Raw genomic sequence first — 10,476 nt, 5'->3', positions numbered from 1 at the left:
CCCGCGTCTAAAACTATGGAATATGTCCAAAACTTGGTAAACATTTCGCGAACTTGGAGAATAAGTTTTAGATCGTGAGAGAGAGAGAGAGAGAGAGAGAGAGAGAGAGAGAGAGAGAGAGAGAGAGAGAGAGAGAGAGAGAGAGAGAGAGAGAGAGAGAGAGAAGGCTTTGGATGCCTTGAAGTTCAAATAGTAGAGACATGCGTCAACATACAGTAAATGGCATGGGTAAATTGAGACACAAATAAATGATCCTCACCCATCAAAGAGAGATCTGAAGTTTAATCCATGGAGAATAATCCAAGTACTTCATTATAGTTCTTTGTACTCTCAACAAATAAACAAATTTGAATATAAACGATGTTCACTCGTGGCTAAACTCATTTGACTTCTTATCGTAGATGGAGGCAAGAATTCTCTTCAAACATTTATTGTAGACGAAGGGTCGCTCCATTATAGCAAGGTGGCCTGCTTTCTCAATGCACTCCAATGTGGCTTTATTACCCAATTTTCTGCTTAAAAGAAAGTAATTGAACAAGTCAAACACTGGCAAAGGAATCAAGTGGAGCGAACATGTATCAACAGAGAGTCGAAGATGTAACGTCAGAAACATTACCGTATGGGAAGATATAAAAACATTATTTTAGGACTATGACAGTGTTGGATGGTAGTTGTGACTTAATTCAACCATGTAATCTGTGTGTGTGTGTGTCCATATATATAAAGCAGACTTTTGGATATTAAATGCACCAGAATTCAATGAAATGGGTATATTCTTTTTCAAATGAAAGTTTAAGAGTATTGCCAAGGAAGCGAAAATTAAAGAAAAATAGACTTTTGGACACTAAATGCACTAGATTTAATATATTATTTTTCAAAAAAATATAAACTTTTTGCTACGATAACCAAAATTAAAGGGAAGTATACTTTTTTTTAACACTAAATGCTCTAAATTTAGTGAACGAGTCATTTATTTTTCCAAATAAAGTTTGAAGATTTTCATCAAGAAAGTGAAATTAAAGGAAATCTTTTGTAAATAAATGTGCATAAAAACAATTACGACGCAGAGATAGATCTCTCTGTATATGTATATATAAATAACATTAATTAAGCTACACACAACACAATAGAAAAAATGATTGATAATCTACTTGATGAGGAAAAAGAAAAAGGAAAAAAAGATGGACGTTACTCTTTGATATCCTTCACTACTTCTACACTGAAGATCTTGTCGTCCTCGCCGCAGACTAGATGGACCTTCTGCAAAGATCAATTATCATCAGCATATTTCTTAAATAGGTACAATATCAAAGAATACCACAATATATAGATTAATCAAGAACTGAAAAATAAAAGTAAGGTTGAATTTACATATCAAATGTAGACAGTTTTGATCATTATAAAGGAAGCTGGAGTGACACGATTTGTCCACCCTGTCTCGTGATTGCATGCACCCATGTGTATCGTTTATGCAAGAGTTGGGTTAAACTACTATAGTCACTAAGCGAAATGGAATAGGAATAAGGTTTCAATCTTCTTGCGAGTATTTTCTTCTTCTGTAAATGTTTTATTGTCTCGTCAAATATAGCCGCCATCATATTAGGTCACCCATGTTCACCCCTCTCTCCTGATAAGAAGCGATACCGGCATGTGAGCTCAATGCACGTGAACCATTTCATAACCTCATTGACTTTCATCTGTACAACGTAAGATGCATGCATATGATTACCCTTTTTTGCTTTAAGAAAAGAAAGAGGAAGCTTCTTCAGATTAAATTAAACCTGGGAGTACTCTGGCAGAGTGAAGCCCTTGTCTGGAATGACCAAAGCCTCCAGCAGCTCAGCTCTCTCCTTTCTGTAGTCAAACATGACCTACAATCCAATAAAAAAAACTCATACATATCCAAAATTTATATATAAAAAAAAAGGCAATAAATTCTCACTTTCATCATGATCTGTTAAACATACGTAGCTATTCCACTTCGACTATTTTCTTCAAGTGAAATTTTAAGTCATCAAAACCTAAATAGTTCTCGTTTAGAGTGTAAACCTAAGGCCCATTTATTTTGGCTATTTAAGAAAACAGACACTTCTTTTGACTTTTTCGAAAGGTATTACTTGAACTTTAAGAAATCATAAAAAAAAATGATAATTGATTGATGTGAACACTACTCTCAAAGACTTCTTGAAGCGTTCAGACAAGCAAAAATCTTCTAGGCGGCTCGGAACAAGAATACACGCAAAGCGAATCAGAATGGCCCTTTCGACCAAAAAAAAAATTCAGAACGGCCTTATTGTTTTTTCCTTTAGTTATAGAGAAGTAATTTATGTTACTTCAATGTGCAGTAATTCTTAGGGTTTTGTTATTTTTTTATGTTACTTCAAAATGTTGTAATTCCTAGGATTAAGATTGAGGCTCTATTTATTTCAGATATTCTGTCAGAACACTCCGTTTTTTTGTGTCTCTTCATAAGTATAGAAGATCAAGAGATCTCTCTCCGTGTGCTTTGTGCGTATCCGAATTCACTCACGTTTATCTGTTTTCTCCGCATCACATTCTAAATATCAAAATTTCAACCAAAAAAAAAGACTTCTATAAATATCAATATCTCAAGTGTTATGACAAAGTCAAATGGGAGTTTGCAACATTGAAAAACTAAGTAAAATTGTAAAAAAAATATTAAAATAGGCGGTAAGTGTTGAAAGAAAGGGAGGCGTTCGTGATGGTGCTTAATATGCCGTAAGATGCTGTCGAAGGTGACGGCTCGGCGGCAGTGAGCGCGACAACTGTGGATTAGGTAGAATCTGATAAAGTAGCTAAATATATCTGATTTTAGGTAAATGTGAGGTCAGCGTGTGGTCGAAGATGGATGTGCATGTCATTTTCTTATCGGATGGTCAGAGGGACCATCTGTCGTCAATGGTCCCAAGCCTAACTAGAGCTTTAACGGTCAACGACACCGAATAGGGGGCAACCTGCACGATGTACAGAGTACAACTTTTGGACTTACTTGAAAACTACTCCGTCGTATTAAAGGAAAAAAGCCACGAAAAGACGTGAATTATACTCTATTTTTTGGTCAATACCCCAAATTATGCTTGTTATAACACATTTACCCTAAAAATTTTCTTGTGACATCAAAATCCTCCAAACTATCTTCATTGTAACACATTTATCGTGAATTTTTTTTTATATCAAAAACTCCAAACTATACCTACTATAACACATTTACCATAAACTTTTTCTTGTGACGTAAAAAATCCCAAATATGTACTCACGTGACACATTTACCCTCCGTTAAGGTTTCTTTAGATGATTTTTCAGTCAAAACAAATCGTTTTTATTTCACTTAAGTCACATGACGCGCCATGTCAACACTATTTGTTTTATAGTGTCTATGTAGGCAGATTTTTAACGATTCTCATTCACAGAATATTGATGGAGAGTAAATATGTCACCCAAATACAAGTTTGAGATTTTTGAGTCAAAGAAAAAAGTTTTAAGTAAATGTATTACAATTAGCATAATTTAGGATTTTTGGTGGCTTTTGCCCTTATATTAATATACTTGTCAAAATTCTTCATTAGGTTTTCCTACTAAAATTATGCCGGAGTAAATTGTTCGTGAACATGTACATCTAAGGAATTGACACCTCACCTGCTAATCAAAGTTTAGTGGCACAGCAAAGCCATAGATAAATTAGGATTTGAAGGATTAAAAACTAGCACTCAGGTGCACGCTCTCGCAGGCATAACTGTAGAGAGATCTCTTTATTGTTTTGTGAATATGATGAAAGCTATTTTTTTTTTTTTTGGTCAAGAATATGATGAAAGCTATTTGAAATATCGAAAAAAAAATCAAATAAATACTCTGCTAACCTTATGTGACACCAAAAAACCCGAAAATAATCTTGAGCAGTAAAATATTTTGGAAAATAAGAAAAAAACATCAATTAACGTGGAAAGTAGACATAAAAAAAGAAAAGTGCCCCCGAAACATGCTTAAATGACAAATTTTGAGGCCCAAAGGACTGTAAACTGGCTTTCTGAATTGACCTAGTAACTTTTCTTGCATAAAAAATTATGGCCGTTATCTGGTGTGCTATGTGAACTTTTGTCTCGAGCTTGCCTATTAGATTTATGTTTGGTCATCAGCAACCACGTCCAATTCATTTAGTAGCATTTCTTGTTTCATTGATTATAATCACTCAAAACATATCAAGGAAACGAGCTTATATGAGGTCTTTTATATAATAAATTATATCATTTTTTTAACATGTTTTTGTAACAATTTTTTTGACATGTTAATGTGGTGAAATACTAATCTCTGGAGATATTACACAAAGCTCTTATGAACTTTGAAGGTAGTACATGTTTGCTTCCAAACTTTCAACTATACTTTTATTATGTTACAATCGTTAACTCCTAGTAATTTTTTTTATCGTTATCATGTCCAATGCATATTTCACCTCATCTTTTGTATGAAATCTCCCTTTTACCCTTAGTGTGAAAAATGAAAAAAAAAATATAGAAAATGGAAGAAAACTTAATTAAGAAAAGTACACAATTAGAAAAAAGATAGATACCAATAATAATATTAAACAGTAAAAATTTGTTAATGCACTAAATAAGATATTTTAGGAAAAAGAATTAACACAAATAAAATTTGTTAAACAGTAAAATTTGTTAATCTTCGATAAATATAGCCACTTAAATAAACTGAATAAGATTTTTTAGGAAAAAGGAATAACACAAATGACAAAATTGGCAACTCATTATCTACATTCAAAGGATTAACTAAAGTTAAAAAAAAAAAGGGGCAAAATTCATAAAAATCCTAAACTATATCTTCTGTGGCATATTTTTTTCAATTTTTTTTTGTGATACTAAAAAATAAATAAAATTGCAAAAATATTTAAAAAGGGGGGAAGAATTGAAAGAAAGGATGGCGATCGTGGTGGTGCTAATCTGCTCTAAGATGCTGTCAAAGGTGACAGCTAGGTGGCGGTGAGCGCGACAAGTGTGGATTGACTAGGATTAGGTAGAAGAGAGAAGGGCAATTAGAGTTAGGTGAGTTTGGGCTGTAGTCGAAGATGGATGTACATGTCATTTACTTATTGGAGGGTCAGAGGTAGGGGTGTCAACAAAACCCGGGCTAACCCGGCCCGGACCGCCTCGGCCCGACTCGGCCTTAAAATTTGGGGTATTTTGGGGTCGGGTCTCAATTTGACCCTAAAACTTGTGGTACCATTAGGGTTGGGGTATAATCAGGCCCACCCATTGGCACTCTGGGCCGACCCATTGACTCTCCCTCTCTCAGTCTCTCTCCCATTCTCTCTCCCCTCTTTGTGCGCATAGCACTGCAGGATGAAAAAACCCTAGGTCTGACGTCGTCATCGTTGCCCTCTTCGTCGCCCTCGATCTCCGAATCGTCCTCGTCCTGAAACACCCAGCGGGACTCCATCGAGTCCATGGACCCCATGCCGACCACCGCCTCTCCCCTGTCCGATTCGCCGTCCTCCGCCATACACTGATCAGGTGGGTGAAGAAGTTCGAAACTAAGTACCCTATCGTCGGTCGCGTCGTCTCTATCTCCCTCAGCTTGTGCGGATGTCGATGGCTTCGATTGGATTGCTAGGGCTTGTAGCGCGAGCTTTGCTTGTTTGTTGGGTCTTCAGTAATTTGTTTTCGAATCTAGTGATTTGAGTCGGTGCATCGATAGGGGGTTTTGATGGGATATTGGTTTTTTTTTGGTTTGTGGTGACAGGAGGAGCTGCAGAGGACGAATCTGGAGCACCATCGCATAGTATACATTGTGGAGAAGATATAGGAGAACCAAGAGAAGATTAAGCTCAACAAGCAACTCCCCTACCTGGTCGGCAACATTGTGGAGGTAACTTTTCGGAATTGGTTTGACTGTAAAACGGGTTTGATTGAAGGGCTCTTGTTGTGCTCGTGATTTGGGGACTGTCCCTAACAAATCTCTGTTGAAAATTCGGGGTGTGGCAAGTTACGTCTCGCATGATGTCTTTGTATTTTGGGCTGACTGAGGTCTTTTCTCCGAGAGTTTATAGCTGCAGTGTGTTTTCTTGGCTGATGAGTGATGATAATGTGTTCCTCGTATAATATTCTCGTTGTCTCCCTTCTTGCTTTGAGTTATCCTCTGATTGGAATTTATTGTGCTTAAAGATTCTTGAGATGAACCCTGAGGATGAGGCTGAGGAAGATGGTGCCAATATTGATCTGGACTCGCAAAGGAAGGGCAAGTGTGTCGTCCTGAAGACATTGACACGGCAGGTATGGCTTTTGGGAAGAACACAAAGCCTTGTTGGGTTCACTTGCGGCACCAGTAGTTTTAATGGGGTCGATGATGAACCCTGAATTACCCACCCAAGGTGACGCATGAACAGCAACTCCATGGACATTGCTTTGTCACTTGGTTTATGATGTCTATTGATATTGTATCATGGCCAAGCCTTGTCCATTGTGGTTTGGAACTTCCTTCATTTCATGTATAATGTACTTTTGAACCTGTCCTTCAAAGATAAGAGAAAAAAAAAAAGAAACTGAACTTTTGTACCTGAAGGAGTGCTAACAATTAAATTCAATTTTTCAGTAAGTTGATTGTCTATCTTAGGAAGAAGAGCTGATGAAAGGAAGATTTTCAAGGAGACTTGGACAAAGGCTTTCTTTAGCGGAATCGATTTCTTTTCTTTTCCTTTCCTTTGGGGGTTGGGGGATGAGGGAAATGAGGAATGCTGTTATATTGTATGCTTGATGCAGTTGGTATCCCTTCCTAAAACTAGGATTACGAATAATCATTGAAAAATTGACACAAATTTTTTTCATCTGCCTTTCATGATTTTGCACTCTTATCATATGATCTTGTTATTTAAGCTTTTCAAGGAGATTGCTGAAGCTCTACTATCATTGGAGCAGTTATAAGTTAACTTGTTGTATCCCATTTTACCAGCCCCGTTACTGAAGTTAATTTTTTTGCTGTTATAGAATTCTGTCAGACGGTCTCTTGATGGATATCCTATCTCAGCCATTTTGTGCTTTGAACAGATAGTCAGTGTCCCTAGGCTAATAGATAGAAAATATTTACAGTTTTGTAGAAGATAGATAACCTATTCGTTAAGTGCCGATTAACCTGGATGTTAGAGCTTCACATACTTGCACTTGCTAGATGACGAAATATCTGAATTTTTTATTTCTGAAGGAATGGTTCCTGGAAGGTTGATGTATCTGTTTGTTACTCCGAAGACTATTCTATTTACTTATTGATGCCAATAGTAGATGTTATTATCGAGCTCACTTGAATTGATGTTTTCTTGTAGCCTTTGTGCTGTCCATAGAATGGAACAATGTGTTTTGCATCTCTTTATGCCTCGAGGTAGAGGCCTATTGCTTCTTGCTTGAAATGAGCTCACTGGTAACCTAGCCACGGGGGATTACACTGCAGCGGAAAAAAATTGCTAACAAACTTAGTACAAGAATGTCTCGCTTTTCACTTATTTCGTTTATGCTTTTTAATTCGGAAGCCGGATGGATGAACGCCTTAGAGTTGGTTGCTTGCTTGCGACAAACTTCAAGCATATCAAACTTAGAGAAGGAAGTTATGCGAAGCCCGAAAAAAAAAAAAAAAAAAAAAAAAAACCCCCCAAACCCGACCCGGCCCGACCCGGGCCTTATGGTGTACGCTGAACAGGGTCTGGGGCTGGGTCTGGGCGGGTCAAGCTGGACCCTATTGGTTTCGGGTCGGGTCGGGTATCATGAAAGCCTGACCCGACCCGACCCATCGACACCCCTAGTCAGAGGGACCATCCATCGTTCATGTTCCCAAGCCTAGCTAATGTTTCAACAGTCAAAATCATAGAATCTGGCAACTTACCATGTTCTAAAGAGTACAACCTGAGGGCTTGCTTGAAAACTTTCCCTTCGTATTAAGAAAATATGACACAAATAATTTCGAAATTTTAATTTAATATATAATATAATCCTTAAACTGTAGTTCAATGTATAATGTGATTTCTGAATTTAAATTAATGAAATGACAATATTGAATATTTTTTTATATTTCAGAGATTAAGTTGAATATGTATTAAAAATCCAGAAATCACATTGAACAAAAAAAAATTTCAGAAATTACATTGCACATTAGGCCAATATTTAATGACCATTTGTGTCATAATCCGTATTAATTATACATGTCAAAATCCTTCATTAGGTTTTCTTACTAAGATGATGCCGGAGTAATTATTGGTGAATATGTACATCTAAGGAATTGACACCTCAAGTACAAATCAAAGTTTAGTGGCTCATCAAAGCCGTAGATAAATCAGGATTTGAAGGATTCATAAACTAGCACTGAGGTGCACACGCTCACGGGCATAACTATAGAGAGGGATCTCTTTTTCTGTTTTGTGAATGTGGCGAAAGCTATCTGAAATATCGAAAAGACCAAATAAATATTCTGCTGATCCTATGTGACACGAGAAAACCTGAAAAATATTTTAAGCAGTAAAAGAATTTTAAAAATAAGCAAAAGCCTAAATTAACGAGGAAAATAGACATATAAATATAAAAACTCCCTGAAACAACAGATTTTGAGGCCCAAACAACGGTAAACTAGGTTTCCAAATTGGCCCGGTCACTCTTTTTCGATCAAAAGTTATGGCCGTCATTTATTGCGTTACGTAAACTTTTGTCTGGGGCTTGCCTATTAAATTTATGTTTGTCCGAACACTCCAAAAAGTCATCAGTAACAAAATCCATGTCATTTAGTAGCATTTTTTGTTTCATTGATTATAATCACTCAAAACATATCGAGAAAACGAGCTTATACAAGGTCTTTTATATGAAAGATTATATCATTTTTTAAGCTTTTGACTTGGCCAGATACGACAACTTTGGAGAAATTAACAAAGCTCTTATAAACTTTGGAGGTGGTACATGCTTGCTCTCGAGCCTTCAATTGTTATATAATACCGTTGAATTTCATTTTGTTATAATCGTTAACCCTCAGTTATATTTTTTCATTATCATGTTCAATGCACATGACTTTTAAGAGATAAAAGTATATTTCATCTCATCTTTTGTACCAATCTCTATTTTACCCTTAATTAGTGTAAAAAATGAAAATATAGAAAATGGAAGAAAACTTAATTAACCAAAATACACATAATAGAAAAAAAAATACCAATAATAACACTAAACAATATAAATTTGTTATCATTCGATAAACATAATCACTTAAATAAACTAAATAAAATATTTTAAGAAAAGGAATAAACACAAATGACAAAAATTGACGACTCATTATGTATGAAAGCAAGAATATTCAATTGAGTGCGTGGTATGGAACAAATGAGTTTCAAGGTATGAAAGCAAGAATATTCAAATGACAAAAGTATCTTGATAAATCACTCAATCTTTAAATTTTAAAAAGATTAGCATATCTTTCGGATTTCTCTTTATAGTATGAAAGCAAGAAAATTCAATCGAGTGCGTGCTATGGAACCAATGAGTTTCGAGGTGTTTCTGTGTCTTAGTTACGTAGAAGAGTTTATGGAGCTCATACCTCTAAAAAGTCTTTGAAAACACGATTAGGGATCCTAGGCAACTTGTGGCTCCCAACTTCAAACATCTTCTTCACACCATCTACAGAATTAGGCATCAAAACCTCCGGCCATGTCGGAAACCCCAACTTCTCCAAGCTCTCCTTGCTTATCGACTCGGTCAGCGCCGGCACGGTGCACGTCGCCACCACCGACTCCACCAGGTCGGGCCGCGACTCGGCCAACTTGAACGCCACCATCCCGCCGTAGCTGAACCCCACCAGCGTGCACCGCCGCAACCCGAGCGCCGCCAGCCCCTTCGCCACGCAGTCCGCCTGGAAGTCCACCGTCCGGCGGCTGTCGCCGGTGGCAGAGCCGCCGAAGAAGAGGAGGTCCGGCACGTAGACGGCATACTTCCTCGCGAGCGCGAGCACCTGGAACTGCCACGTCATCATGCCGTCGCCGACGAAGCCGTGGAGGAAGACGACAGCGTTCTTGTTCTTGTTGTTGTTTTGGGGTCGGGTTGGAGCCCAGAAGTTCATGACAGTTCCGGGTTCGATCTCGATCTTTCGAGGTCTCACGCCGGCGAGCTTCATCGCCGCTCGCAACAAGGGCTGGTAGAGCTTGATTGTGTTCACCATTCTCTCTCTCTCTGTCTCTCTCTCTTTCAATATTTGTTCTTGTCTGTACAGCTAAAAGTGATGAGGGTGCCTCCGAATCTGTCTCTTTTTATCGAACAAAATTGCAGAAAGTCAAAGTTGCCAATATGCTAAAACCAATGACATTGGAATGGGAGTCTAGTTGTTCGCTGCTTTTCCACATTTCCATCATGTGGAGGAATAATCACCTATCAATTTTATTTCTGCACGTCTTTACTTTATTAGGGTTAAACTCAAAGTCAAATTCCCCCAGCACTT

The 10,476-nt window shown here is 37.4% G+C and overlaps 1 protein-coding gene across 1 annotated transcript; it reads right to left on the bottom strand.

Annotated features, from left to right (window-relative positions):
* Positions 1-211: 211 nt before the first annotated feature.
* LOC115690157 (uncharacterized) lies at positions 212-10,240 on the bottom strand. The gene is made up of 4 exons (XM_030616421.2): positions 9,583-10,240; positions 1,782-1,871; positions 1,193-1,260; positions 212-512 (listed from the first exon to the last, which is right to left on the bottom strand). Exons 1-4 carry the CDS (start codon positions 10,198-10,200, stop codon positions 365-367), a joined length of 924 nt encoding a protein of 307 aa, XP_030472281.1. The 5' UTR covers positions 10,201-10,240; the 3' UTR covers positions 212-364.
* Between the last annotated feature and the right edge of the window lie 236 nt (positions 10,241-10,476).

This window comes from Syzygium oleosum, unplaced genomic scaffold, assembly GCF_021117445.2.
Source record: "Syzygium oleosum isolate NSW1041296 unplaced genomic scaffold, Sole_v2.1 Sole_v2.02, whole genome shotgun sequence".
NCBI classification, from domain to species: domain Eukaryota; kingdom Viridiplantae; phylum Streptophyta; class Magnoliopsida; order Myrtales; family Myrtaceae; genus Syzygium; species Syzygium oleosum.
The sequence above is the reverse complement of the archived record's forward strand: the minus strand, read 5'-3'. Positions and strand labels throughout refer to the sequence as shown.